The sequence below is a fragment of the Prinia subflava genome, chromosome 21 (genome assembly GCF_021018805.1).
Source record: "Prinia subflava isolate CZ2003 ecotype Zambia chromosome 21, Cam_Psub_1.2, whole genome shotgun sequence".
Lineage (NCBI taxonomy): Eukaryota > Metazoa > Chordata > Aves > Passeriformes > Cisticolidae > Prinia > Prinia subflava.
In genome coordinates, this window is record NC_086267.1 from 4,020,583 (window position 1) to 4,048,494 (window position 27,912).

At 58.2% G+C, this 27,912-nt stretch overlaps 5 protein-coding genes across 5 annotated transcripts; 2 read left to right on the forward strand and 3 right to left on the reverse strand.

Moving 5' to 3' along the window:
• Positions 1-426: 426 nt before the first annotated feature.
• PHF13 (PHD finger protein 13) lies at positions 427-5,200 on the reverse strand. The gene is made up of 4 exons (XM_063417249.1): positions 5,068-5,200; positions 4,558-4,659; positions 3,297-3,849; positions 427-2,917 (listed from the first exon to the last, which is right to left on the reverse strand). Exons 1-4 carry the CDS (start codon positions 5,104-5,106, stop codon positions 2,691-2,693), a joined length of 921 nt encoding a protein of 306 aa, XP_063273319.1. The 5' UTR covers positions 5,107-5,200; the 3' UTR covers positions 427-2,690.
• Positions 5,201-5,219: 19 nt separating this feature from the next.
• Positions 5,220-12,059, forward strand: KLHL21 (kelch like family member 21). The gene is made up of 5 exons (XM_063417240.1): positions 5,220-5,352; positions 5,884-6,929; positions 8,132-8,537; positions 10,005-10,077; positions 10,409-12,059. Exons 2-5 carry the CDS (start codon positions 5,891-5,893, stop codon positions 10,700-10,702), a joined length of 1,812 nt encoding a protein of 603 aa, XP_063273310.1. The 5' UTR covers positions 5,220-5,352; positions 5,884-5,890; the 3' UTR covers positions 10,703-12,059.
• Positions 12,060-12,208: 149 nt separating this feature from the next.
• ZBTB48 (zinc finger and BTB domain containing 48) lies at positions 12,209-17,002 on the reverse strand. Its single transcript, XM_063417241.1, has 10 exons — positions 16,583-17,002; positions 16,283-16,500; positions 15,496-15,607; positions 15,041-15,133; positions 14,645-14,731; positions 14,164-14,318; positions 13,862-13,998; positions 13,382-13,546; positions 13,166-13,254; positions 12,209-13,078 (listed from the first exon to the last, which is right to left on the reverse strand). Exons 1-10 carry the CDS (start codon positions 17,000-17,002, stop codon positions 12,782-12,784), a joined length of 1,773 nt encoding a protein of 590 aa, XP_063273311.1. The 3' UTR covers positions 12,209-12,781.
• A 148-nt stretch (positions 17,003-17,150) lies between these two features.
• On the reverse strand, positions 17,151-21,813 carry TAS1R1 (taste 1 receptor member 1). Its single transcript, XM_063417251.1, has 6 exons — positions 21,294-21,813; positions 20,921-21,224; positions 19,825-20,601; positions 19,270-19,482; positions 18,957-19,077; positions 17,151-18,076 (listed from the first exon to the last, which is right to left on the reverse strand). The coding sequence occupies exons 1-6, from the start codon at positions 21,557-21,559 to the stop codon at positions 17,151-17,153; spliced, it is 2,607 nt and encodes an 868-aa protein (XP_063273321.1). The 5' UTR covers positions 21,560-21,813.
• On the forward strand, positions 17,973-26,686 carry NOL9 (nucleolar protein 9). Its single transcript, XM_063417243.1, has 12 exons — positions 17,973-18,114; positions 21,820-22,045; positions 22,204-22,331; positions 22,445-22,583; positions 22,807-22,903; positions 23,341-23,438; positions 24,185-24,346; positions 24,496-24,781; positions 24,865-24,976; positions 25,317-25,494; positions 25,916-26,049; positions 26,384-26,686. The coding sequence occupies exons 2-12, from the start codon at positions 21,877-21,879 to the stop codon at positions 26,510-26,512; spliced, it is 1,632 nt and encodes a 543-aa protein (XP_063273313.1). The 5' UTR covers positions 17,973-18,114; positions 21,820-21,876; the 3' UTR covers positions 26,513-26,686.
• The last annotated feature ends 1,226 nt before the right edge of the window (positions 26,687-27,912 follow it).

A 27,912-nucleotide genomic window follows, 5' to 3' on the forward strand; every position in this document is an offset into this window, starting at 1 on the left:
TAAACAGCCTTGGGGGTGCAGTGCTGCCCCAGGGCTGTTTCTGAGGCTGCAGGGACCTGGTGCCAGGACTGCACTCTGACACCATCAGCATTTTGGCCCGAGCCCTGTCCCCCAGCTCAGTCACTGCACCCTTCAGCAGGCCCCTGGCACAAGCCCAGCCGTGTCCCTGCTGTCTTCGGCCACTCCAGGCAGTGCCTGCCTCCCAACCCTCCACCCTGCCCAGCCACAGGGCTCTGTCACCATGTCCCACACTCTAAGCAGAGGCTAACAAGCAGAGCTGCTCCACAGAAAGGTGGAAATACCTGCCAGCTCCTCCTATCCCCACCTGAGTGTCTTTTTTTGGGAAGAGCACTTCAAGTGTCAAGTCTTCCTGCTGCCCGGCCCAACAGCTCACAAACCAATAAATCATAACAGCAGACTCCTGAGTTTGGAATATAACAAACTCATTGTTCATTTATCTCACATTTAAGAAAAAAACATGGTTCATTAAAAGTTTTAATGAAAAAATAAAGTTCTGAATTAAACTATAATTATACATGGCTGAAAGTGATGAACTGAAAGAATGGAGATGTTACTTTTTTATTTCTCTCTGCTGATATTGTAACGTGCTGGACACCATCCACTGGGATAAATCCGAGAAGGGGATAGAACAAGAGTCAGTCACATTGATTAGTGTTGAACCTCTGTGAAAAAGAGCCAGTTCACTTGACAGTGCACCATTTCTCCCATAAAAGCTTCAGGAACACAGTCCATGGAGGTCCAGTTGAACTGCAGACATGCTGTAAACACAGGAGATACCAATTTCAGACCAAGTCCAACTCCTGGGCAGTTGTGGCCGGGATCTTCCAAAGCATTTCTGGGGAAATGGCAGCACTGGAGAACTTTGGTTATTTTTCTGGCTGCAAAGGACAGTCAGGCAGCCGCTTGGGGCGAGTCTTTGGCAAACTCCTTGGTGGTTCCACATAGCTTCTGAAGGCAGCACAGCACAGACATGGTTGAGAGATTTCACAGAAACTGGTTTTCTGAACCCAGTCAGCTGTTACAGCTTGGTGGAACGAGACTTTTATCAAGTCCCAGGAGAGAACAGTTGCATGTTGTGCATTCTGTCACCCTGCCCTGCACCGTGGAGCCCCAGGGCCCTGTGGTACTGGGCTGCCTGAGGCTTTGGATGTCTGACGGAGGGCACTTCACCCTGTGTGCTAGCAAGACCCTCAGTTGTCACCAGGACGCATCTCCCAGTGAGCCAGTGCTCACACAAGGCAGTGCTCCAATGCTGTGTGAATGCAGAACTGATGGGGACGTGTTCCTGCTGGCACAGCTGGTCTGGCTGCAGCCCCTGTGCCAGCCAGTGCTTCTCTGAGCCTCTTCCTGGACAGAGCACACACTGTTCTTCAGGCGTAACTTCAGGGAAACACCTCCCAACATCAACCCGACTTGTGTGATCCATGTGGATCTGTCTGGTCACTGAGGAACAATGCAGCGCCTCCCTGGCCTTGGGTATGAGCTGTGACTTTCCATCGTGGTCTTGAAGGAATTCCCGTGGGCTAAGGCCCAGGAGATCCTGTCTGCAGTGCTGGCCAGGGCCTCGGCGCTCTCCTGCCCACTCCACACCAGACGGATCCTCATTGCACTTCACCCTGTAGCTGCATTGCCTGCATTCACTCTGATCTGTGTCATTGCTACCAAGAGAATAAAGATTCTGGCTTTTTGGTTACAGTCCAGTTTCAAAAAACAAACAGCAAAAGCAGAAATCAACTCGGCTGTCATACTTGGATGGACATGATCAAATTCCAAACCAGACCTGCCAGGTTCTACATTTCCTTTGGCCCCTTTTACAGCCCATGTTTGAATTTTGGGCTGAGAAAAGGAAGAGTCATCTTCTTAAAACAGCACCATAAAGGTTAATGAAGGGACAGGAAATGGAGCAGTTTCCCCCCATACGCACATTTGAGCTGATCATGCAAATAAACCACAAAAAAATCACTGTAAGAAGAGACCTTCTAGGAAGGAATCTGATGCCACTGATCCCCCACGCTGCCTGTCCAGGAAAAGGGCTGCTCCTTCCTGCCAGGGCGCTGTCCCTTGGCACAGGAGGGAGCCCTGAGTCTTTTTTGCACTTGGATGATGCCAAATGACAGAACTCCCCTATGCTCAGGCCCGTGGAAGCAGCAGCAGATCACACAGAGGCCGGTAGCACTGAGGCTGACTCCTACGGAGCCTTAGGATATCTAAGATTGATCTATACGGACAAATGGGCAGGTATAATATCACACTGAATTTAAAACACAGGGCCATTTACTTTCAGACTTTCACACAAACTCTCTCCTCCTCCCCTCCCTCTTTGGGAGGAGGAGGAGTTTTCTAGCACAGAGAAGATTTGCAATTTCCCAACGGGATGAGAAAACCTACTTGGCAAAGGTATTGTACATCACCCAGTCATCGTAACCAGACAAAACTCCACTGAGCTCAGCTCCGTCTGTCCCTCGAGACAGTCTCTCACCACAGTTCTGCCCAGTCGGCCGCTCCCAGCTCCGGCTGCCCGCGGCTCGGCGATTCCTCACTCCCGGGCCGCAGGCCGGCTGGGCAGCCCTCCTGCCTGAGCAGCAGCAGTTCAGGGGAGCCCTCCCCGGCCTCCCGGCCGGCACCCACAGCTCCCCCACCCACGCACCGCACCCCCACGTGCCTCCCCCCTAGTCCAGGAAGCGCCTGCGCGAGCCCGTCCGGGAGCGGTTCGAACGGCGAATGTCAAACTTGGAGTCCCGGCACTTCTGGCAGATGTAGATCTCTGGGACGTTGGACTTGCGGATTTTGGCGCAGGACAGGTGGATCCAGGTGTGGCACTCGTTGCACTCGATCATCGGCCGCCCGGCGAAAGGCTTCATGCAGAAGCAAGTGACCAGGTCCCACGAGTCGTCATCTGCAAAGACAAATGTCGAGATGTTTTTAGCGGCTGATGCCTCTAACACCAGGAATTTTCTCTCCTTTCATGCTAAATTAACTACCTGGGTTTCAAAGACAGGCACTTTGCTGCTTTTTCCAGGTCTCTCTTGCACGGGAAGAGACTCTCAGCAGTACACAGGAGGCCGTAATTGAGGAGAGGAGAGCCAGCTGCTTCTATAAAGTTGCAGCTTTTCACTCAGTTTATTGCAGAAAGAGCCAACCCACCTCCCTCCCCTCAAAAACCCAACAGCTCCTGCATTCCACCCAGGCAGTGCTCCTTGGCATTATCCTCAAGCTACAAGTAAAGCACCACTACTTCCACCTGGCTAATCCTCTTGGACAGCCAGGCCACCTACCTGAATCCACCATGATGTCCTCGTCATCCCCAGTGCCGTCCTCGTCCCTGAAGACCACCTGCTTGCCCTGCCGAATGACCGTTCGCTTGCCCACGCTCTGGATCTCCACCGTCTGCTCGGCCGTCACGGCAGGGTACGAGACACTGGACGGGGTGTCAGAGTCCCACACCGAGCAGTGCTCAGTCACAGACTGAGGGTCGCCCTCCGACGAGGGGCTCATCGGCGTCTCTGCGTAAGAGTCCTCTGCCTCCAGATCCAGCAGCTTCTCCTCATAGTCCTCCTCTGCAGACACCTCTGTTTCCCTTCTTTTCAGCTTTTTCTTCTTCCTGATTTTATCGATTTGCTTTCGCTCTGGCAGGAAGTTGCTGGCCTTTGCCCGCTGGAACAGGGAACCGTACGGTTTTGCTCGCTTAAGCTGACTAAAGTTCTTTCTGTTCTTGGCGGGCAGGGAGACAGAGGAGGGGGTGTCATTGAAGCGGGGATCCCAGCTATCACTGTCAATCGTGCCTCCAGTGCTGTTGGGAGGGCTGGGGCTGTTCCTCAGCGGCGTCTCCTGGAACATGTTTAGGAAGCAGGTAACACTTTGACTTGGAGCAGACTCGCATGCACACACCGTGCTGTTCCCTGTCCCCCAGGGCACTCTGCCCCATTCCTGAGGTGCTGTGCCCTACCCCTTAGAGTGGTGTCCCCTATCCCCAGGGGCGCTGTCCCCTGTCCCGTAAAGCACTGTGCCCTGTCCCAGAGGTGCTGAACCCTTTCCCCTGGGTACTGTCCACTGTCCCATGGGGTGCTGAACCCTGTCCCCCAGGGAGCTGTGTCCTGTCCCCCAGGGAGCTCAGCCCTGTGCACAGGATGCTGAGCCCTCTGCCCGAGGCACTATGCCCTGTCCCCTGGGGAGCTGAGCCCTGTCCCCCACGCCGCTGTGCCCTGTCCCCCACGCCGCTGTGCCCTGTCCCCCAAGCCGCTGAGCCCTGTCCCTTGAGATGCCGCCGCTCCTGCTCTCCCTACACGCCACCCCGGGGCTTCTCCGGCCGGAGCTCCCGGGCCCGGGTAGCAGCAGCAGCGATGCCGGATCCGACGTTTTTCACCCCGCCCACGCCGGGCACCACCCGCCCCGTCCCCAGAGCCTCCAGCCGCCGCTGTTCCCCTTTTGTTTCAGGCCCGGCGCGGGGCCGTGACCGCTACCGCTGCCGGTCTGACAGACCAGCCCGGTGCCCCCCGGTGCCCCTCGGTGCCCCCAGGGCCCCCCGGTGAAACTCACCTCCTGCGGGTACGGGATGTAGCCGGCGTAGGCCAAGACGAAGGTGCAGAACTTATTGAAGTCCTCCACGGTGCGGTGCCGCCGGGAGCCGGGGGAGAAGTCCTGCGGGGGGCGGGGGTGAGCGGCGGCCGCGGGGCCGGGCCCGCCGGGGGGAGGCGGCGCCGCCGCTCCCGCCGCGCCCCGCACCGCTCCCCGCACCCCCACAGCGGCGGAACCGGGCAGTGCCCCCCCTTCCCCATCGCCCCCCGGTGTCGGTACCGGGCCCCCAGGCAGCCCCCCCGAGGCGGGCGCGGCGGGGCGGCGCCGCCGCCATTCCTCGCCCCGGCGGCACAAGATGGCCCCGGCCCCGGCCCCCTCCCCGCGGCGGGGAACGGGCAGCGGGCACCGGCGGCCGGACAGGGCCGGGACGGGCCGGACCGTGCTGGGGGGTGGGAGACGCACCCCCTGCCCTTCTGCTCCCTCCCCGCTCCTCCCTGCCCTTCCTTTTTGCCCCCCGGGACTCCGGCTTACCTCCGGGGCGAACGGCGAAGCGCAGGAGTCGGAGTCCATGTCCCGGCGCGGGCGGGGCCGGGGCGGCAGCGGCGGCAGCCGGGCGGTGCCGACACCGCGAGCCGCTCGGTGCCGGCGGGAGGCGGCGAAGGGGCGGCCGCCCGCGCGGGGCCGCCGGGAGCCGTAGTCCGGGCGTGCGCAGTGCCGGGCGCGGGGCGCGCTGGGAGCGGCGGCGGGGCGGGGGCGGTGCCGGGAGCGGTGAACGGAGCGGGAAGCGGAGCGCGGAGCAGGGCGGAGAGCGGACCGGTGAGCGGGGTCTGGGAGCGGTTCTTATCGGGTGATTGTGAGCCCGGGCGGGAAGGAGCGGCCTTGGCCTCGCCGCGGGGCCTGGCTGGTGGCGGGGGCAGGACGGGCAGGGCGCCGAAGCGTCTACCGCGACCCGGACCCTCAACCCCGCGCCGGACCCTCCACCCGCGCTAGCGGCGGTACTCGAGCCGGACTCAGAGCGGAGCTCCCTCAGCGCTATCTGCGCTCGGGGCTGGTCTTGTGCTCCCCTGGTACCACTGGGCGGCTCCTGCGGAGCGCCAGCCCGGGGCCAAGGGCGCGGGGCTGGGCGCGGTAGCTGCGGGGCCCTGGGACCGGCCCGAGCGGGGCCGCGCCGGCAGCGCCGCCGCGTTACGCAACGGCCGCTCTCGGGGGGTCCCGGCTGGGACGGGCTCCCCGAGCCACCCGCCGCCTCCTTGCCTGATCTCCGCCTCCCTTTCACGCCCGGGGAGTCGCTCTGGGGTCCGTCCCAGCGACTCCGCGCAGGGTGTGAGCAAGGTGCGTTCTCCGCAGGCACGGCATGGCGAGCGGCACCGGCGGGACAGCAGCGGCAGCCTCAACCGCGGCGGCGGCGACGGGAGAACCGGCACACGCGGTGTCGCTGCTGCGGGGGCTGAGCGCGCTGCGGGCCGAGCGGAGCCTGCTGGACGTGACGGTGGTGGCCGGCGGGCGAGAGTTCGGCGCTCACCGCGCCGTTCTGGCCGCCGCCTCGGGATATTTCCGCGCCATGTTCGGCGGGGCCCTGCGCGAGTCGCGGGCCGAGCGTGTGCGGCTGCACGGCGTCGAGCCCGAGTGCCTGGGAAGGCTGCTCGACTTCGCCTACACCGGCCGCGTGGGGCGGCTGGGCCCCGACATCGCCGAGCGCCTGCTGCGCGCCGCCGACCTGCTGCAGTTCCCCGCAGTCAAGGAAGCCTGCGGTGCCTGGCTGGCGCGGCAGCTGGAGCCCGCCAACGCCCTGGACATGCAGGACTTCGCGGAGGCCTTCGCCTGCCCGGAGCTGGCAGCTGCCGCCCACCGCTTCGTGCTGCGGCACGTGGGCGAGCTGGGCGCCCAGCTGGAGCGGCTGCCGCTGCAGCGCCTGCTCTCCTACCTGCGGGACGACGGGCTCTGCATCCCCAAGGAGGAGGCCGCCTTCCAGCTGGCGCTGCGCTGGGTGCGCGCTGACCCCGCCACCCGCGCCCCGCTGCTGCCGCAGCTCCTGGCCCACGTCCGCCTGCCCTTCGTGCGCCGCTTCTACCTGCTGGCCCACGTGGAGAGCGAGCCGCTGGTGGCCCGCTGCCCTCCCTGCCTGCGCCTCCTGCGTGAGGCCCGCGACTTCCAGGCGGCCCGCCTGGACCGCCACGACCGCGGGCCCTGTGCCCGCATGCGCCCCCGGCCCTCCACTGGCCTCGCCGAGATCCTCGTCCTCGTTGGTGGCTGCGACCGTGACTGCGATGAGCTCGTCACTGTTGACTGCTACAACCCACGCACTGGCCACTGGCGCTACCTGGCCGAGTTCCCCGAGCACCTGGGAGGAGGCTACAGTGTCGCTGCGCTGGGCAACGACATCTATGTCACTGGTAAGGCACACAGGGAACGAGGGGAAGCACCAGGGTGATGGGGTCTGTTTAAAATACGTGGATTGTAGCAGCAACACTTGGCTTTTGCTGAGTAGCAGAGAGTTGGGACTTGGCTTGGGCGCCTGCAGCCTGCCAGCAGGCATGGAGACTCCTGGAGTCGGTGCTGGATTTAGCAGCTGGTCTCAGTCCAGGAGCTATTTTGTCATGACTAATGCTGTTGAGCATGCTGGCAGAAGTCACAGATCTTGTAGTTAGAAATTTTTAACCGTCACTGAGGACAGAGGTGATGTAAGAAGGTTTTGAGTTTCTCTGTTTGAAGAAGGTGTTCAGGTTCAGAGCCCCCTGAATCACAAGCTAGGCACATGCTTGAGGCAGAGGCCTGTCAGAAATCCCCAGGTTCCTTCGCCAGCCCCTGTGAGTCACAGTACCTTCCCCTGCTCGAATCCTGCCTCCTTGCTGGGGCTACAATTACTTCTGTCAAGGTGACACAGATATGTAAATTTGGCTGTTAAGCTGCATAAAGATGCCTCCTTTGAACTACATCTCTGTGGCAGTTGTAACAAATTGGGGCCCAGGACACTGAGTGCTGTGGAACAGTGTGCTCTCGATGTGCAGAACACACTGGCAGAGCCTTGAAGAGCAGCTCTTAATGCAGGTGAACAGAAAGCTGTATTCTCTAGTCACAAGCAGAATACAAGGCCCTGCTTTAAGGACAGGGTTGTAAAAACGATGGGCTGCCACATGGATGCAGCAAGATTTTATAGAAGCCCTTAAGTCCTGTGGGAGCTTCCTGGAGTGATCTCAGGCAGGTCAGTCCTGCTGGGAGCTGTGTGCAGGCTGCTGCTGGGGATCTCGTGTTGTTCTGCTCAGTGTCAGTGTAATGCAGGCAAGGCTGGGAGGTTCCCAAGCTGCCAGCAGCACCACTGCCTTGGCAGCTTCTGGGCAGCAGCAGAGGGGTGAGGTGCAGAATGGGAGAGAAGTGGGTGTTAGAGGGCAGAGGTAGCATAACATTGACGACTCATGTTGAGTCACAGCTGGATATGGACTAGGAATGACACGGGAGAAATCCTCCCTGGCTTGCTGGGAACAAAACAGTGCAAAACTTCCTTTAAAATCCTCGTGGCACATATGCCAAGCCCTGTGCTCCATTACCCTTCCCTTTGTGGAGCCAGGCTCTTGACACGTGTCATGCTGTGCCACAGGGGGCTCGGACGGCTCCAGGCTGTACGACTGCGTGTGGAGGTACAACTCCAGCGTCAACGAGTGGACAGAGGTGTCACCCATGCTGAAAGCCAGGGAATACCACAGCTCCACGGTCCTGGATGGGCTGCTCTATGTGGTTGCCTCGGACAGCACGGAGCGCTACGACCACACACTGGACAGCTGGGAGGCCCTGCAGCCCATGCTGTACCCCATGGACAACTGCTCCACCACCTCGTGCCGTGGGAAACTCTTTGCCATCGGCTCCCTGGCTGGCAAGGAGTCCATGGTCATGCAGTGCTACGACCCCGACAGTGACCTCTGGTCCCTTGTCAACTGCGGCCACCTGCCCCCCTGGTCCTTTGCCCCGAAGACCGTCACGCTCAATGGTCTCATGTACTTCATACGGTGAGTAGTGGGAGCAGTCACCTCCCTCCCTGCCCGTGAGGAGAGCCCACAGCTTCCCTGGGAAGGTGGATTTTGCAGGTGGTGAGAGAGGGCACTGAGATGGGACAGCACAGCAGTGCTTCCCCTGATGGTGCAGGGAGGGCTGTAAGACCTTTTTCCTTGTGTTGCTGGGCCTCAAAGAGCTGCCCATAAATTTGTGTGAAAATGTTTTGAGTGTAACCCAGGGCTGGGGAACAGGCAGGTGTAAATCCTTCTGAAGTCAGCAGCGCTGCTTGGAAATTGGCTTCTCAGTTTCTTCAGCTCCTGGTTCAGCCCCCCTCATTGCTATAAATAAGCACATAAGCTCCAAGAAAACGTTAAACTCTAATGCAGGAGAGGACGTCTTCCGTCTCAGCAGAGATAAGAGGGCTGAAGATGAAGTGATTGGTCACTATTTTTAAGTACCTTTCCAAATCGGGACTTAATTACCCATCTGAAGCTGTCCTGGTGGCGCAAATACTTGAGTTATCCGCTTAATTAAAAATAAACGGGAAGGCATGCTAGGGCTGGAGCATTTCATCTCCCTGTGTTGACTCTGAGCAAACAGAGACTTCTGTGATGGCCCCCAGGCACTTCTCTTTCTTTAATCTCCTCTTGGCTTTGCATAAAGCAGCAGCTTTGGCCCAAGACTTTTTATTTGAACCTTTCAGGTCCAGCCAAGTGTCTTGCTGGCGGCTGTTCTGGTCAGCTGGTTTCAGTCCATCCTGCCAGAGTGCTGCAGCTGCTCAGCTCTTTGTCACAACCTGATTCTGTAGAATTTCCTTTCTCTTACCCATTATAAAATACTGATGGTTGACACTTCAGGATGTTCAGATCACTTTGCATCTGCAAGAATCGGTGAGGAGGTGATCGGGGTTAGGTGTTCTTCCCTCATTTCACGTGCTGTGCGTGGGCTGCTGCTCTGTGTAGAACTGTGGGATAATCTTCAGAGGGCAGAGGAGCAGGTTGCAAGTAAAAGTAGCAAATTGGTTTAATAGCTCAGGCTAAAGGCTGTGAGTGATGATCCTTCGTGTTATGACTAGTTTTATACCTGTAAATAAAGCACAGCAGTGAGGTTCAGGTGCTCTCTGCAGTTGCCCCAGAGGGGGGAGAGGAGGCCCTTGTCTGGCTGCTGGCCCTGCCTGGAACTGCCTTGCAGCATCTTGATCCCATCTGTGCCTTGGAAGGACTGACAGCTCCTCTCCAGCTGCCCTGATCTTGTCCTCCACGCATTCTTGTGTCAGCAGCGCGTGTCTCTGAGTCTCAAACGTCCCTCACCTGTCACTGTCGCCCTCCTGTCTGCCGAGCAGGGTGGGTAAGAGAAACCCTGAGGGATTATGCTGCCTCCCCAGCTCTTCTCTCCCCCTGCCCATCTAAATTTGGCTTTGATGAGGAACTCAAGCAGCATTTCTAGAATGCAGAAGAGTAACTTTGTGTTCTCTTCCCCAGAGATGACTCGGCTGAAGTGGATGTTTACAATCCATCAAAGAACGAATGGGATAAAATCCCTGCCATGCTTCAGGTAAGACATTTTCCCACTTCCAGGATGTCTTAAGTGTTACAAATGAGTTTCATTCACCTTTGGAAAACCAAGAGCTTTTTAGAAGCAGAGTCCTTTGCATGTGGAGCTGGTTAAAGTGTGTTGGAGTCAGTGGGTAGCCCTGGATGTGGTGGCATGTCTGGGTGCACAGCCCAGCATGTGACATCTGTGGGCAGCACTGGTTCAGAGCCCGACCTGCAGCTGGCAGGGATGAAGCTCCCTCCAAGGAACAGCTCCCAGATTCCACCGACCCCCTTGATCAGCTGCTGCACCAGGCAGACACCCCCTGACCACGGTGTGTTTATTGTTGCAGGTTCATGTTGGGGGCAGCGTGGCTGTGCTCGGTGGGAAGCTCTATGTCTCTGGGGGCTATGATAACACGTTTGAACTCTCGGATGTCCTGGAAGCCTACGACCCTGAGACACGAACGTGGAGCGTCGTGGGCCAGCTCCCCGAGCCCATCTTCTGGCATGGCAGCGTCAGCATATTCCGGCAGTTCATGCCAGAAACCACACAGGAGGACGACAGCATCACGCTGGACAACACCATCAGCTTGAGCAGGCAGAACCAAAACCTTCACAACCAGAATCTCAATGAGCTGCCTTAGCACAGGAAGCAGCTTGACAAGAGTCCCTCATCTGGAACCTGGGCTGCTTTGGGAGAAGGCTGAGGCAAACCAGTGCTTTGTTTGTTTCCAACAAGACCATACTTATCACAGAGGGAGCAAGAACTCTGGCTGCTGGATGTGATGCTGTGAGCCTGCAGGCAGCAAGGCTTCCCTCAGCCCTTCAGGGTGGGAGACAGCGTCGTGCTGCCCACCAGAACACCAGAGCTGATCCCTGGGGAAAGCACTCGTGGTGAACTGCACCACAGCACCGCTGCTTATGGCTTGTGACCAGACACCTTTCACTGGGAGCTCCTTCACCCTGAACTGCTTCGTTTGCCACCAAACTCCTTCCTTCAGCTTCTGTCTTGGGAGGGGTCTGTCTGGTAGGGCAGTGGTCTGGACAACCCCTGTATTCTGTGCCTCGGAGGGAGACAGGCTTCCTGTGCACATATTGGCATTGAAAGGTAGTTATTTTAGGATTTTTTTCTTTTTATTTGGGGTTTGTAGTTTTATTTTGGCCTGTGTAAGATTTGCCTTTATACTTGCCCAAGTGCCCTAGCCAGTGGGCTCTGTTTATCTACCTTTGCTGAAGAGCAGCTGCGTGCAGTTTACTTGTGGAATGTTTCTGGAAGAAGCAAACAGCTAAACCTGCAGCATGGCTCGCTTAGAGCAAGTGCTGCACCTTCAGGAGAAGCCTGAAGTGTGGCAGAAGCTAAAGTGTGGCTGGATGCATTTGCTTTTTTGATCTTTAAATTTTAGCTACTAGAGGAAAAATTTGCATTTAAACTGAAGTCAGAGGTGAAAACCTCTGGTACTCGATCTCTCCCATCCAGGCTTGTCCCTGGAACAAGCAGCATCCGAGCCCCATTTCCACAGCATCAGCGTCTTCACAGCTTTACAGAAACTTGTTTGGACCCAATGCTGTCTGACACTGCTGCACCCCTCAGCCACGGGGAATCCAGGCTGTTCTCCAGCCTGGAACACTGACAGTGCCTTGAGACCGCCGTGGACAAAGCAGGGGGGCGCAGGGGCCCACAATTCGGGGCAGCTGCTGCTTTTTTGGGAGCTGTGGCCAATTCCCGACGGCGCCACGGCCCGAAGCATTTCTGCTGAGCTATAAATAACTCACCCCGGCACACACGGCCGTGCTCGCTGCTGGACCCCCATCCCACCCGCTGAGCAGCTACAGATCTGTATTTATTTTTTGTAGAATTCATTGTGTTGAATCCTCAAGTACAGTTGAACTCCATCCTTTGAAACAAAGGCATTTTACATTTGCAGATAATGTATTTTTATTCTCATAGTTTGTTTTCAAATTTACTTGCAGCAGTCAAGTTAAATAAAACCTGTTACACAATTCTGTTTTCTGTGAGGGGAAGGGACCTGGAGTGAGAGTTCTCATTCCAGATATGCTTAAACTGGAGCCTCTGTGGGGTGTGGGGGTACACACAGAGATCTCTCTCCACCCTGGCACCACTCAGGCTGTGGTTCTCTCTCCCAGCAACCATTGATTGGGTTATTTGGGACAGAGTATGTCCCCACACATGAGCACAGGAACACAGGCACTTTCTGGCTGCTAGAGTGTGAACTCACAGCTCAATCGTCCCAGTGCTGAGCACACAGGTCATGCCCTGCCTTTAATGGGGGAAAGAAAGAGCAACTGACAAAAGCTTAACAAAATAAAGGAGAAATAGGGCAGAAGTTAAATGGAGGAGGTAAGGAATGGGCAGAGCTGCTCTTTGTGGGGGAAGGTGAGCTTTAATCACAGGCAGGGTGAGAGAGCTGGTGGAAAGGGGAGGGCAGCACCAGCTCCTTTGGTGTCAGAAAGTGAGTCACAGTATGACACAGGGAGGTCAGTCCTATCCCACTGCACACCACGCATGGACATTGACTGGAGTGACTGTTCTGAGATGTTTCTTCATTTGACACTCAGTCACAGCGTCATGGTGACTTCCCTGCAGCATGGGATGGGAGATTGGCAGAAAAGGAGAGGAGGGGGGCTTAAAAGAACAAGTGTGGCAGAAAGTGGCTCAGCTTAATGCTTTACTGCCTTCCAGTGGAAGGGGAGGGGTGGCCACACTACGTCTCACAGTCTTCAGGAATCGTTGTGGTTATAATCAGCGATTGCTCAATCACGTCCGCAGGGGAGAAGTTCTCGTTTGAGCAGAGTTTCTGTGCAGGGACATCCTCGGGCAGTGGCCCACGGGCCAGTGACTCCACGATCACCTCAGCTGAGCCCACCTCCAGCTCTGGCGGCGGCTGCAGCACCACCATCACCTCCTTGTCATCCTCGATGATCAGGTTCCGCAGCTTCCGCTGCCGAGGGTTGTAGTTCTCCACTCGGTCGTGGATCTCCATGTGGCGCCTGAGGTGAGCCTGCAAAGGAAGGGGAATGTGGAGAGACCCAGTGAGGGCTGGCTCCCCACAGCAGCACAGCGGCCCTGGAATTGGGGAAGGCCTCACCTGCCGTGTGAATTTGTAGCCACACTCGATGCACTCAAATTTCCTCACTCCCTTGTGCCGGCGAACGTGGACACGCAGCTGTTCTACCGCTGGGAAAGGAAGAGAGAGCCTGTTGGCAGCAGCTCTACGTCATACAGGCTTACAGCAATGCCAACCCACCCACAGGAAGGAGGCAGCTTCTGCAGAGCCCCCTGAGAGCTGGAGCTACCCTGTTACCTTTGAATGTCTTCCCACAGATGTGGCAGAAGTGGGGCCGCCCCTCCTGGTGCCGGCTGGCGACGTGCCTGAGCAGGGGTCCCTTCTCCGTGAAACGCTGCTCACAAAACTCGCAGCTGAAGGGCCGCTCCCCGGTGTGCGTCCTGTTGTGCTTGTCCAGACTCGCTGCCATTAACGGGGAGACAGGGAACACAGGGAGAGTGGCTGGTGAGAAGCACAGCCCATGCACCCCATCCCAGGGGCTGTCAGGCTGGCCAGGAAGACAAGAGCAGCACAAACAGTTAGCTGCCTGCTCCAGCTAAGGATCAAGAGCAACACCAGCTCATTCCCCTTCTGTGCCATAAGACAGTGCAGGTGATAGAAATGTGCTTTTCTTCAGCCTGCACTCACAAGAGCATGGCTTTTCTGGGGAAGCTGCTTTCTGGAGGTCCTGGATGCTGAAGCACAGCACTTGGCATGAGCAGCCACAGGCAGGGGTACCTTGTGTCCGGAAGGTCTTGCCGCAGAGATGGCACTGGAAGGGCTTCTCGCCGGTGTGCGTGCGCAGGTGCATGTTGAGGTTGGCTTTCTGCGTGAAGGCGTGGTGGCAGAACTCACACACGTAGGGCCGCTCATTCCTGTGGGCAGGGAAACGTCACCGTCACCTCTGCCTCCGCCAGCTTCGGCCCCTTGGGTCTCAGCCCAGCACCTCTGGGAAGAGGGTGACTTTCAGCCAACCCCCAGGCCTGTAGGGCAGGCCCTGCAGCCAGGAGAGCCAGGGTGACATAACAGAGGACACGTACCTGTGCTTGGCCTTGATGTGCATCTGGAGGCCATTGCGGCTCGAGGCCCTGTGCCCACACTCCTCACACACAAACAGCTTCTCTCCACGGTGCTTGAAGGCTTCGTGCAGGCGCAGCTCTGTCCGGGACAGAAAGCACTTGGAGCAGGCTGAGCACTGCAAGGCCACAGGAGAGGAGAGTGTTAGGACTGGGGTACACCCACCCCAGACACACCCACACCCAGCCTTCCCCCAGCTCTTCCAGGGTCCTCCCTGCAGAAGCCAAGGCAGCTCAGAGACACCCAGTGAGATGGGCCAGCCCAACAGAGATGAAGTGCTGGCCAGTGCCTGGATCTGTGGGCTGCTCCTGTACCCAAAAGAGCCCATTTCCACTAGCTCTGTGCCCCACCCCGTCACTGACAGAGCCAGATATAATATTGTGCCATTCCTTAGGCCAGGTCCACACTCAGGATCACACCCTCCCCAAAACTCCCAGTCACTACCGCGTGGGGCTTGGGAGCGCCGTGCAGCTTTATCATGTGGCTCTGCAGGTCCTTCTTCTGCATGAACTGCTGTGAGCAGGAGGAGCACTGCAAGACAGGAGAATGGGGTCAGCTTCCAGCTGCCCCCAAAGAGCGGTTTCAGAGCAAGGGGAGGACTGGCAGGGCAGTAAAACACGGATTCCTGGTACAGCCACAGGAAGCTTTTGGCTGTGGTGCCTCCCTGCATCACAGTTTGGTTCAGAGATGAGGCACAACCCTGAGCTGACTATCATGGACCAGAGAAGGGAACTGGTGCGCTCAGCTCTCAATGGGCTGGGCTGCCCTAGAAGGGAAAGGCTCGGCCCTGCTCAGTGCCAGTGTCCATCCCTAGGGATGCTGGATGCAGGCCCTGCTGACCTTGTATGGCATCTCCCCGGTGTGTGACACCACGTGCAGCCGCAGCTCCATCCGCCGCTTGAACACCTCCGGGCAGGCCGAGCATGTGAACACCTGTGAGAGACGTGGCATTGGCTCCTGCAGGACCCACAGCCTGACCTGGAGCCCACAGCTCAGCCCCCTGCCCAACAAATGGCACTAGCACCCAGCTACAGCATTCAGCCCACACCCACAGCAGCCAAATCTTGTACAGCACAGAGTCCTGGTGTGCTGAAACACAAGTGAGGGCTGTGTTGTGTATCAGGTGTTGGTCCCAGCCGCAGGGGCCCTGGCTGTGGCCATGGAACATGTGCCACACGGTGCTGACAGGGCTCTGTTTGGAACTGAGCATGGGCTGGCACTGGGAGAAGGCTCCAATTCCCCTCCTGCCACATGACAGCCACACTCCAGCCCAGCAGGGCAGCTCCTGGGCGTACCTGTTCCGATCGGTTCATGCAGTTCCTGGCCTCATGTTCCAGGAGATTCTCTTTTCTAAAGTAACATTTGCCACACTTGGAACACTCAAATGGCTTCTCTCCAGTGTGTTTCCTTGGGGGATGCAAATACAGAATCCCATCACTGCCTGTCAACAGCATCTGCACAGACAGACCCAGGAGGTCACAGGGAAGGGTGAGGTGGGTACTTCCCCCCATCTCCACAGTGCTACTATTCACAGCTACCCTAAAGCAGCTTTTATGCCACTTTTGTGTCCCCTCAACAGCCCAGCTCTCAGTGCCTGCGGTGCTCCAAGGAACACCATTTCTGCAGGGCCAAGATTCTTCCACAACACAAGTGAAGCAAAGCTTGAGCTCTAACTGCAGGGCCATGCCCTGCTCTTGGGTGATGCACCCTGGAGCTCCTCACAGAGCCCAGCTATGTGTCCCCTGTGTCCCCCACAACCGCAGAAACTCCCCCCGCAGCCCAGGGCAACCTCAAAGCCCAGGAGGATTTGCCATTGTGCCCCTGCAGCTAGCGCAGCCCCCGAGGAGCCCATCACATGGCCCTCCTGAGCCACAGTCGCTGCAGCTCTGGGATGGCTTTCATTGACATATAACCTTCCCCCAGACCAGAGGAGACCCTCCTTTACCACCCCGGGGGATGGCGAGGTGTTGGGACCAGCTGGCAGAAACGGGGCCGCCCTTTTTCCCCCCCGGAGAAAGGGCCGAGCTGTGGGGACGGCGCGTCCCCCCGCGCGCAAGGGGAAGGAGAAGCCAGAGCGTTTACCTGTTGTGCACTTTAAGGTAATATTTGCTGAGGAAGGTTTTATGACATGTGGGGCACTCGACCGGCACCGCTGTACCTTTTCTGCTCCCCGGCGCCTTTCCCGGAGCGGGGGGGCTCTTTCTGCTCCGCAGCGCCTTTTTCTCGGGAAGGAGCTCGGCGTCGCCGTCCCCCCGCCCGCCGCCACCCACCGCCGACTCCTCCGGGGCTGAGGGGGAGCCCTGCGAGGGAACAGCGGCGTTACCGCGCCGCCCCCGCCTCCCCGCCGGGCCCCGCCGTCCCCCTCCCGCCCCCCTCACGCACCGCCTGCCCGCCGGGCTGCGGGGCCGCCGCGGGCTCCGGGCGAGCGGCGGCGCGGCGCGGCCGCGGGCGGAAGGCGCGGCACAGCGCCACGGCGTCGGGCACGCCGAGCTGCTCGGCGGCCGCCAGCAGGCGGGCGCGGTTGTGCGCCGTGAGCGCCAGGCGCCCGGTGTAGAAGAAGTCGAGCAGCAGCTGGAAGGTGTCGGCGAGGCCGTCGGGCAGCGCCACGGGCCCGCCGGGGCCGCGCGCGCGGAAGAAGCGGGAGCAGCTGGCGAGCACCGGCCAGTGCGCGCGGAACTCGCGGCCGCCCACGCCCAGCGTCGCGTCGCAGAACTGCCCGGCCGCCCGCTGCCGGTTCAGCTCCCGCAGCACCCGCACGCTGTGCGCCGCCGCCGCCGCCATGGCCGCGCTGCCCGCCGGCATCCGCCGCCGCCGGACGTGGCGTCAGCGGGCGCCGGCAGTGACGGCGTGAGAGAGCGCGGCCGGGGCGGGACGGGGCCGAGGGTCGGGCCCCGCGGCGGAGAAGGCGCGGAGCGGGCCGAGCCCCGCGGTGCGGGCCGAGCCCCGCGGCTCAGGCGGCGGCCAGGCGGCGCGTGTACTCCTGGATGGCCATCTGGAAGTGTTCGGCCGTGTTTTGGTGCGGCCGCAGCAGGATGACGAAGGCCCGCGGCACGAAGTACCCGCCCAGCAGCGCTGCGAGCGTGCCCAGCGTGCCGAGCACCCGCGCCGCCGTCTCGGCCCGGCCGCGCAGCGCGCCCCGCGAGCAGAGCACGGCGGCCGAGCAGGCCAGGTGGAGCAGCAGGCTCACGGTCAGGCTCTTGGCCTCGTTGTAGGCGGCGGGCAGGTCCGTGCCCGCGTAGCTGAGCGCGAAGCAGCCGGCGCTGAGCAGCACCGTGTAGGCGATGGCGGCGTCGGCCCCGGCGCTCTGGGCGCACTCCAGCACCACCCACTCGTCCCGCGCACCGTACTCCCGGCGCGGCACCGAGGGGCTGGCGGCCTCGGCGATCACGCACAGCGCCACTTGTGCCACCGTGCTGGCGGCCACGAACAGCACCGGCCCCTGGCGGCGCATCCAGGCCTCGTAGAGCGCGGGGTAGCGCGCGTTCAGCTTGAAGATGCAGAGGATCTGGAAGCAGCGGGTCGCCACGCACGAGAGGAACACGGTGAAGCTGATGGTGAAGAGCGGCACCCGCAGCAGGCACGCCGCCCGCGAGGGCTCCCCGAAGTAGCAGAAGAGGCTGCTGCAGGTGCAGGCCAGGGAGCCCAGCATGAGGAAACACGTCTTCCCACCCGCAGACTTGACCACAGGTGTGGAGGCCTTGAGGGCAAAGAGGACAGCCAGCGCCGCTATGAGCAGCATGAGAAGGACAGCCATGGACAGCAGCGCCCAGGAGAGGGGCTCGGACCAGGACAGGAACTCGATGGTGCGGTTGAAGCAGACCTCGCTCCCTGCTGGGGCCCACTCGTCCAAGCCACAGGCCTGACAGTCAAAGGGGTCTGTGGAGGACACGGACACCTCACACACCTCAGACCAGGTAAGAGCTGTGCCACAGAGCAGGGCCGGGCCCACAGCTCGCGGGCTCTGCTTACCCATCGTGCCTGCTCCTTCCTCCAGGCGCTCCCAAGCCTGGGGTAGCAGAGGGGGTTCTTTTCGCAAAAGACCCCCTACCTAAAATTTGCCGTGTGTACTCTCCCAAAATCCATGGCCTGGCCTGAGACAGGGGCTTGGTTTTGTGAAGCTCAGGGCCATGGGGGCTGTGGGTGGGAAGGGGCCCGTGCATCAAGCAGTAACCTGGGAAGGATCTGAAGCAGGTGCTGTTGAATGGGACAGTACCATGTAGGGGGACTTTCTGCTCTCCCTCTCCCCAGAGCTGCCCCTGCCCACTCCACAGGCCAAGGGTGTTGAGGGATTAGCTGCCAGGAAGGGGTTTGTCATTGTGGCTGATGATTCTGAGGCGGGAGACTACTGAGGCCTGTCCCAGGCAGGAGACATTTCCATATGCCAGGTGCTGGTGACCACGTAGTGTGGAAGTCCCGTGTGCCACCTGGGGCACAAAGGCAACCACTAGGTTGAATTTCCCTGGCAGAGGATGCAGTGCAGGAAACAGCTACCAGGCCGGACATCCCCTGGCCACAGGCAAAGGGGCTCTGTTTGCCCAGGTGAGCTCACCTGTGGGCAGTACTCCCCGGAAAGCACAAGGCATGGGCTTTGCATACCCACTGGTAAGCAAACAGGAGCCAGACCCACTGCCTTCGGGTCAGCCCAGAGGTTTTACTAACCACAGGAGGTGAGAGGCTGGGAATGGCGACACAGGAGCTGGAGGTAGGATGTGGGCAGGGGAGGAAGGGGCAGGAGCAGACCCTGGGATGTACTGACCCGATGTGTTCAGGAAAGTTCCTGCTGGACAGGCCACACAGCTGAAGCAGCATTTGTGGCGGCTGTGCTGCAGCCGCATCTCCCCTGGCTTACAGGCCTCTGAGCACACCGAGCTGGGAGCCTGCAGGAGCACAGACAGGGTCAGGCTGGCAGGCAGCAGAACAGGTCAGGCTCAGCAGCACTCTGGCACCCCCCCACACTGCCTCTGCCCTCAGTTTTGCCCTGCTGTGAGGAAACACCACAGCACTGGTGGCATTGGGATGCAGTCAGCTCAGAAGTGAGCAATAAATAAGACCTGGTTGCAGAACAATACCTGGCCATCTTCTGTATGCCACAGGACTTTGTCTGGGTTGATGCTCAGCCTTTCAGGGTTCACACGGAAGGTTCCTATCACATCAGAAGCCCAGTTTGGGCCCCTCCACTTCCACATGACAATGTCATAGCCTTTATGAATGTCCCCATTGGCATCGAAAGAGATTCGGCTCCTGAACAGGGTGAAGTTTACTTGCCTAATCTTTTGTAGGAGCTGTAAAACAGAAGAGTAAGAAAAGAGCCCTTCCAATGGCACGACTGCCATTGGGAGGGAGATGTGCTGGAGGACACATCCTCTGTCCTGCAGCTGCTTTCCAGCCCCCCAACATCTGCAGGAAATCCCATCCAGTGAGGGGCTGGTGGCAGAGGAACAAGTGACTTAGGATGGAGTCTAGATCTAGGTCTTGGCTGCTCTGACTGTGAGAGGCAGCTGAAGCCCACAGGGGTCTCCAGCTGGAATTTGAGCCTTTTGGAAAGACAGGAAACCTTTAGGTACCATGGAAAAATCCTATGGGAAAGGCTCCTCATGGATCTTCTCCCACAAGGTTGCTCTTACCTGCCAGGGATAGACAGTGCCTTTGCTGCAGGCCCCCGAGGCACAGCCCAGCAGGTCATGGAGGCCATGGGCCACGGCATACACGGCCGAGTACACATTGAAGGAGCCTTGAGCATCGTACATGTCAGGGACAGTGGCAAGTGCGCGGCAGCCGGTGCAGCACTGGGTGCAGTCCAGCCGTGCGTTCCCCACGGATTCCCTGCCTGCCTCCGCACTGCTGGCACACTCAGCCGCAGTACTTTCCTCCAACATCTTCCAAGCTTCAAAGCGTTCCAGCATCATGGACTCTGGCTTCTCAACTGCCATGCCAAACACAGAACCGGTGGTCTGGATGCCAGGCACCTTCCAGATAGTTTGATCCAATGACCAGTCTTCGGAGGCCACCCACACCATGCCTGTGACGTTCCTCTGGACCACCACCTCGAAGAAGGGCAGAACGCTTCCTCTGTTGGAGAACACAACAGTGACATTGACCTTGACATCTGTGAGGATTCGGACCAGGTTGTGAAGCTCTGGGTTGTTGGCATCCGAGTTGGCAGGGATGGTGCCTCGGTAGGCCACGCACACGTTGCTTGCAGTCAGCAGCTCCTGCAGGGCATCCAGGCCAGCCATGCCGTAGGTGTTGTCACTGCCCAGCAGCACCACCCAGGTCCAGCCAAAGTGCTGCAGCAGCAAGAAGATGGCCTTCACCTGCTGCCTGTCGCTGGGGATGGTGCGCAGGAAAGAGGGGTACAGCCGCTTCAGGCTCAGCGTCTCTGTGGAGGCTTCATAGCTGATCTGCAAAGGGAGCCAGGGGAAAGGGGAGTGCACTGGCCCAGGCAGCTGCACCCCTGAGAGCTAATGGCATGGGCAGCCTGTCCTGGGAAGACTTGGAGCTGGGCAGGCAGTGGACCCAGTCTCAAGTGTGCTGAAGCAGGAGAAAGCTGTGATGGATGGCAAGCCAGCACACTGACTGCCTGGGAAGGATCCTGGGACAGCATACACAGAGGGGCTGCATTTCGAGCTCTACCAGGCTCCTCTGCTCTGAACCCACCCTTCCTGAAACTATCACTCCTTAAGATCTCTATTTTTCATCAGCCACAGGAGCAGCACTTACCTCTGGTACAAGAAAGAGGCTGAGAACAGCGGCTGTGGTGAGGGCCAGCCGGGTACTGTCAGGGCCAATGACAGCCACAGCCTGGGGTTCATAGTGTTGGAAACTGGGGAGCACCTGGACATCCTGCTTGCCTTTACGAGCGAGGGCACACAGCGTGGCATGGAAGTTGGTAGGCTCAGAGCAGGTGTCGTAGATTTCGTAGCCCAGGGTAACATTGGGGAGCAGCGTGCTGGAGTTGTTGATCTCCTCCACGGCGAAGCGCAGGGCCTGGGACAGGCAGTAGCCGTGGCTCTTGAAGGCGGCGCTATGGAATCGAGAGGGGTTGTTAGGAAGGACAGAGTGCGCTGGGGGCTCGGGCAGCGCGGGCACTCACTCATCGCAGCCCCGCACGAGCAGGCTGGTGCCGTCCTGGAGCGCTGCGGTGTGCAGCGGGAACAGCCCGGCCAGGCGGTGATCGCCGCGGAGGGTGAACGAGGAGGAGGCGGCGGCGGCAGCCGCGCAGAGGCACAGGCGGAGCAGCGCGGGCGGCGGCATGGCGGGGCGGCCCCGCTCCGCGCGGGCGGCTCTTAACGGGGCGGCGGCGGCGGGCGGGGCCAGCCGAGGGGCGGCCCCGGGAGGCGGAGGAGGCTCGGCGGTCATGCCCGCTCGGCGCAGCCGCCCCCGCCGGGCTTCGGCCCGCGCAGTGGCCCGCGCGAGCCGGGAAGAGGAGGCCTGGCGGGAGTTCGCCTCCTCCTTCACTCGTTCCGGGATGCTGCCGCCGGCTGAGCCGGGGATGGTGGCCGTGGAGGCGGCGGAGGGCACGGCCGTGCTGCTGTTGGCGCCGCAGCAGGTGAGCAGCGCCTACAGCGCGCCGGACCCGCCGCGCTCCGCACCGCCTGACCGCCCGCTGTGTCCTGCAGACGCTGACCTTCACCGGCAAGTGCCGCCTGCGCTGCCTCTACGGTGCCGTCCGCCTGATGGGCTTCGCTGTGGCCTCGCACCACCCGGGACTGCCGGTCTTCTCGCCGGCCACGCACTGCGCGCTCAGCCTGGAGGCGCTGCCCGGCGCCCGCCCGCCCGCCGCCGCGCTCCGCCAGCTGCGCGCCGCCGCCCGCGCCGCCATGCGCTCGCACCGCGTCCGCCGCCGTGAGTGCGGGACGGGCCGGGCCGGGGGCGCGGGCGGGCGCCATTTCACGGGCGGTGCGGGAGCGGCCATTTTGTGCGCGGGGCGCCGCGGAGCGGGCGGGTGCCATTTCGCGGGCGGGCGCGGGGCTGAGGGCGATGGCGGCACTTGGCTCTTGCAGAGGAGCGGGTGAAGGTGATGGCACAGTTCTCGCCCGACTGCGCCGTGGTGCTGCTGGAGCACCTGGACACGCCGGTGACGCGGTTCCTGCTGAGCCACCCACTGCTGTCGCGGATTTTCGAGCCGCAGGTGAGGCGGCTCCGTCCCCGCACCGCCCGTGCAGAGCCAGCGGCGGCCGTCCCTGTCAGCGCCCAGGCCGTGGCCTCACACCCCCCGTGCTGAGCGCTCTCTCTCTCGCCTAGAAAAAGCAGCAGTCCAGCTTCACGCCAGAGGACGCGGTCCTGGCGTCTGTGGGCATGGTGAAGTGTAGCCCTGGCCACGGGCTGCTGGTGTCGGAGAGCATGTACCTGGCCCTGGAGGAGGTGATCCAGGCCTGCTGTGGTGAGTGCAGGCCTTTGGCCAGGTTGGGGCTTTGGTAGCCTGAAAGAGAGAAGACTCTTGAGGCTTTTCATGAGTTAAAATTGAGAGAGTGCCCTGACCAGCACATGGTGATTGAGGGTTGCAATTTTCTCCATAAAGAATGTGCATCTAGAGCTTAGGTATTTCCTAGGGTGAGTCACTTATGCCAGCATCAGTCCAATTCACACTCTGCTTTTCTTCGTAGGGGAAGATGAGGGTGTCCCTGTGGTGCTGGTGTGTGGCCCAAAAAGCACTGGGAAATCGACATTCAACAGATACCTAATGAACCTGTTACTGAACCGGTGAGTCTTTCCATGTTGTGCAAGCTTTTAAGTGCTGCATGAGATTTAGAAGGAAAAAAGAAAAAAACAAATGTTTGACAGGTCTCTCCGAAGAGCCATCAGAATTGGAAGGTGCATAGCTTTTAAACACAAACAAAAATTCAGAAAACCAGGCATTCTTGAGTGATTTCAGAAAAGTTGCCTCCTGAACACTTTTATTGAAATAATGTTAAATTGCTGCCTTGGAGTGTACGAGCACGTTGGGTACCAAGCAGTTTGGGTTCAGTAGGCGAGTTACAATGCTTAAAAACGTGCCATGAGTGTGGTTGAGGGAAGAAGAGATTTTATTCATGAATTTTAGCTTTGCAACCTGGAACAAAATCAGATTGTGCTTCTGATACGTTCAGGTGATGCTGTAGTTCTTCTTTTGGATGCTAACACACAGTCTCTCCCTGCAGCCTTCCTGTGGTCGAGTACTTGGAGTGTGACATCGGCCAGACGGAGTTCACGCCGCCCGGGTGCGTGTCCCTGAGCAGCGTCACGGAGCCCATTCTGGGTATGTGTTCTGTGGTTACCAGAGGCCTGTTCCGTTTCTGAAATGAGCAGGGTGTTCTAGGCAGAAGCTCTGCTTCAGGGGAAGCTGCTGCCACAGCTGTCAGAGTTTCCTGGAGAGAATTAATCAAGGCCTCTTTGAGTTTTGTTGTAGGGACATTTAAGCTTCCTGAGTAACATGGAGCTGTTTTTCTGCGTGTTTTGTCTGCTTTAAAGAGAAATGAGATGATGTAGAGGTGGTAGTACATGCTAAGGTGTGTCAAAAGGCATGTTCTGCCTTTCAGGTGTGAAAGGTCTCCTTGGGGAAAATCTGTATCCACAGATAAAACTAATTTGAGAAATCCAAAGTGGATCTGCACAGATTGGGGCTGTTGTGATGAGTGAAAAAAAAAGTCCAGGAAACTTCTGGTGTTTGTAGTGTTGCAGATTTGGGTCACTATCTAAAAGGACGTGGCCAGGCTGGTTTGCTGTTTAACCAGTTTTTCATAAACTGTTCTTTTTAGATTTGCAAGTGTGTAAGCAGTGATTTCTAACAAAAACCCACACCCAATATTGACCCGAACCAAACAGAATTCCTAGCCTGCAAGTGGCAGACCAGTTTCCCCTATTTGCAGGCTGTGCAAGGAGGACAATTGGCATGTGGGAAGAGCGTGGGTTATTTCAGGAGAGGAGGCATGTGGGTGCTCAGGGACTGGAGTGTTTTGGTTTGACTTGGGGAAGGCACTGGATGTTGGGTGCTCTCTTTGCCAGGTCCCCCCTTCACTCACCAGCAGACACCCCGTAAGATGGTGTATTACGGCCAGACCAGCTGTGAGCAGGACACAGAGAGGTACCTTGATGCTGTGAAATACGTGTTCAGCAGCTACAAGAAGGAAGTACCTCTAATCATCAACACCATGGGCTGGGTGAAAGGTAAATGGGGTCAATCTGCTCTGGAGAGGTGTGGGAGCAGCACTGCACCACATGGAACAAGAACTCAGAGTGCATCTGCCCTGAGCTAACGCTGCTGTCCCACCTGTCGCAGTAGTAGCAGCAGTGGTGTGTTTCCTGTGCTCCTGAAGGTGAAGGACTGCTGCTCCTCATCGACATCATCCGGCTGTTGTCACCCAGCCACATTGTTCAGATGGACATGTGTGACTGGAAGGCCATGCCCCCGCTGACGCCCGAGCACCTCCACTTCAGCGCCGGCTTGCACACCAAGGGCAAGCAGCAATCCAAGTGCAAGCAGCTGGGAATGGGCGACACAGAGAGCTGGAGTTACCCTGAAGGGGAGGACATGTCAGCTCCACAGCACAAGCTACTGTATGTGCACCCGGAATTCCCTCGGGCAGGGGCGGCAGGTGAAGCGTAAGTAGGATGTTGAGTGCTCTGTGAGGTCCATGGGCTGAACAGAACTGCACTTTGTCCTTGACATGGGGTTGTTCTTTCAGGCGAGTTCACTGCACCATCCTGCGTGACATGTCCATCCTGGGATACCTGGGGCACCTGCAGAGCCCAGACATTGGGGCGGTGCTCCCGCTGCACAGCCTGGTGCCATATCAGGTAAAGCAGCTTTTTGGGATGGCTTGCAGGGGGCTGTGCAGAGAGCCCGACTTGAAGCACTGGGCAATGCTGTTCGTACTGCATATGTTTCTCAGAAGAGGGATAAACACTCTAATCTGCAGAGTGACTGTATGCAGGGTATCTGTTGAAGTGGCAGCGTGGCACATGTGTGCCGTGTGTTCTGCATGTGCAGGTGACAGTGCAGAAGCAGCTTTGTGTGCCCTACTGTGGTGCCTGTGTGTAGGTGTGGTGTGGGAGTGTGCAGAGTCTTGTCTCTGAACTCCAAGTCAATCCATGTGGAGCTGATGAGCACTTTCCTGTCTTCTCTTTCCCACCTCAGGTACCTTTCAATGCTGTCGCACTCAGGGTTATTCACACAGATGTTGCTCCCAGCAACATCATGTATGCAGTGAACGCCAGCTGGGTCGGGCTGTGCTGCATTCCGGAGGAGGTCCGGTGCCAGAGTGACGGGCCAGTCCTGCTGACACAGACACCACTCTGCGACTGCCTGGGCTTCGGTGAGCACACTGGAGCTCTGCTCTCACCTGCCGTGTTTTGGCAGACAAATTGCAGATTGATGGGATTACCTACTCTTCTGAAACCAGCTGGAGAAGTGGGATGAGTGTGGTGTATTTCCTGCTGTTAGAGACTGTACTGCAAAGTCCTTGGACTTTGGTTAACAGGTGGTAAAAGTTGTGGGGAATGTCCTTGCATGGTGTCACACTGAGCTTCTCTCAGAACTCCAGTGACTTACGTTCTGGTTCATGTTCTCAAAAGCAGATTCCATGTGGCTTTTCAAAATTACAGTAGTTGTCTCAGTTTCCTTGTGTGACTTAATTTCGTGTTCCAGTTTGGACTTAGGTGCTCAGTTGTGTGTAGGGATCTGCCAGTGAGCAGGGATACCCAGTGACTGAGCTTTGCATGTTTTTTTTTTTTTAGGAATTGTCCGAGGGATTGATATGGAGAAGAAGCTTTACCACATCTTGACACCAGTGCCTCCAGAGAATCTGAGACTAGTAAATTGTCTGCTTCTTGGGAACATCGCCATCCCTAACTGTGTGTTTGTGGGCCAGGTAGGAGCTCACAGGAGGGGTGGGGGTGGGAGTTGGCTGAGCTGCAGCTGGCTGGCAGGTTTTCCATTTTCTTGGCCTCTTACTGAGGCTGATGCGTGCTGGGAGATGCCTCAGCATCAGGAGATGGTTATCTCTCTGTGAAATTGTCCTTAAGCACAGAAACCTCAGGAGAATGGAACATTCTTCTCATGTTTCAGATGCCAAAGTGGGGTTTGGTGATTGCTGGGTCATTCCCACCATCAGCTCTGTCAGCCTGGAGTAGGGATGTGCTTCCCTCTCTGCTGAAGGTACAAGTTCTTAAACTTGTTTCTGGTTTCATTTTTTCATTTTCCAGCAAGGAATTGAGGGAGAGATCCCCTATGTCACATCCGATTACAACTACAGTATCATGGGCTCAGGGAAACTGAGGAAGAAGAAGCAGCATTTCAAGAGGCAGTTCCCCTTTGAGCGTCACTGCACTTGAAGCCTCAGGGTGCTCAGCCAGGGTTGGTTCATGGAGGACCTCAGGTGGCTGCAGGAGCCCTGGGGGCTGCAGAGGCCCTGGGCAGGCAGATGCTAGAATGGGGCCAGTTTTGATAATGTTTTGTATGTTCAGTTTGTATTTTTGGTGTTTTGTAATAAATATCTATGGTAAACATTGGGCTGGTTTGGATCCTTTCCTAGGCTGAGGCTGTTAGAGCCAGGGCCAGCTGGCATTGCACTCAGCACTGGTCAGGACCTCTTTGTCCCTCAGGGTGCCAGCGATCCACAGTGCCCTGAGCAGAACTTCCCTGTCCCCTGGGTTTGGGAAAAGGGCTGTGGTGGAGGTCTGGCACTGTGGCTGACCCATGGCTCTGGATATCCTGCTGGCCAAGGAGAGAAAAGAAGGAGCACCATAGAAATCCCTGTTCCCCCTGAGTGACAAAGATGATGACAAAGAGTGACACTCAGTGCTGCACTGTCACAGCCCACCCCATCTGCCCACTGCGCCTGCTGCCTCGTGCCCTGTGCTGTCCCAGCTGGTGCTGCAGGGTGAGCTCAGTGCCCTGAGCACGGTCTGGGAGCAGCTGGGGCTGGCTTTGATGTGTCCCCAGGTCTGTGGAACTGTGCTGTGGCTTACAGGCTGTAACAGGATGGGACTGGGGAGGAACTTGTCACCCAGGTGCTGCATGGCCTTACCTGACCCCACCTGCTCTGCCTCACTGGGACATGAGAGGAATTTTATTTCTTCCCCGCCCTTTGTCAATTAGCTATTTCCTCCCAAGGGAAGCAGAGGGTGGTGGGAGTCACACGGGTGAGTGAATGCCTCCAGTCAAGTTGAGGACATTTTGGGAAAAAAATGATTCTTTATGGGTAATACCAGCATGCTGGGCTCTTACTGCATCTGTGACTGCAAAAGTAACCTGGCATCTAACAGCAGCCCCTGCAAAAACGCACGGCTCTGCCTCAGCCCAGACTGAGGAACAGTCCAGTCCTGGAGTCTGCAGCACCCCGAGCCCCGTGCCTGTTCAAATCCCCTGGGCAAGGTCTGTGGAGGAAAAAGGGAAGTAGAGGAAGGTGGTGCACCAGTTGGGGCCAGAGTTTTTTGGCTGGTGGCTACTGTGGGTGTGAGTAATCTGCAAAATTGCTTTTATCTGGTTTGGGAAGAGATTTCCTATAACTCCAGGAACGAGCAGCTGTAAACAAACAAACTGGGATAAGAGGTGAGGAGAGGACAGACCTGGAGAAGAGCTATAAGAGGCTGTGCAGTGTTACAGCCTTGTAAAGAGTTAAACTTAATCCAGGCCTAATTATCCCCATATGGCTGGGTCTGGCAGCAAAGGAAGAGTTGGCCAACACTGTGGCCTGAACAGTGGCTAAAACAAATAAAGGGGCCGTGGTGCA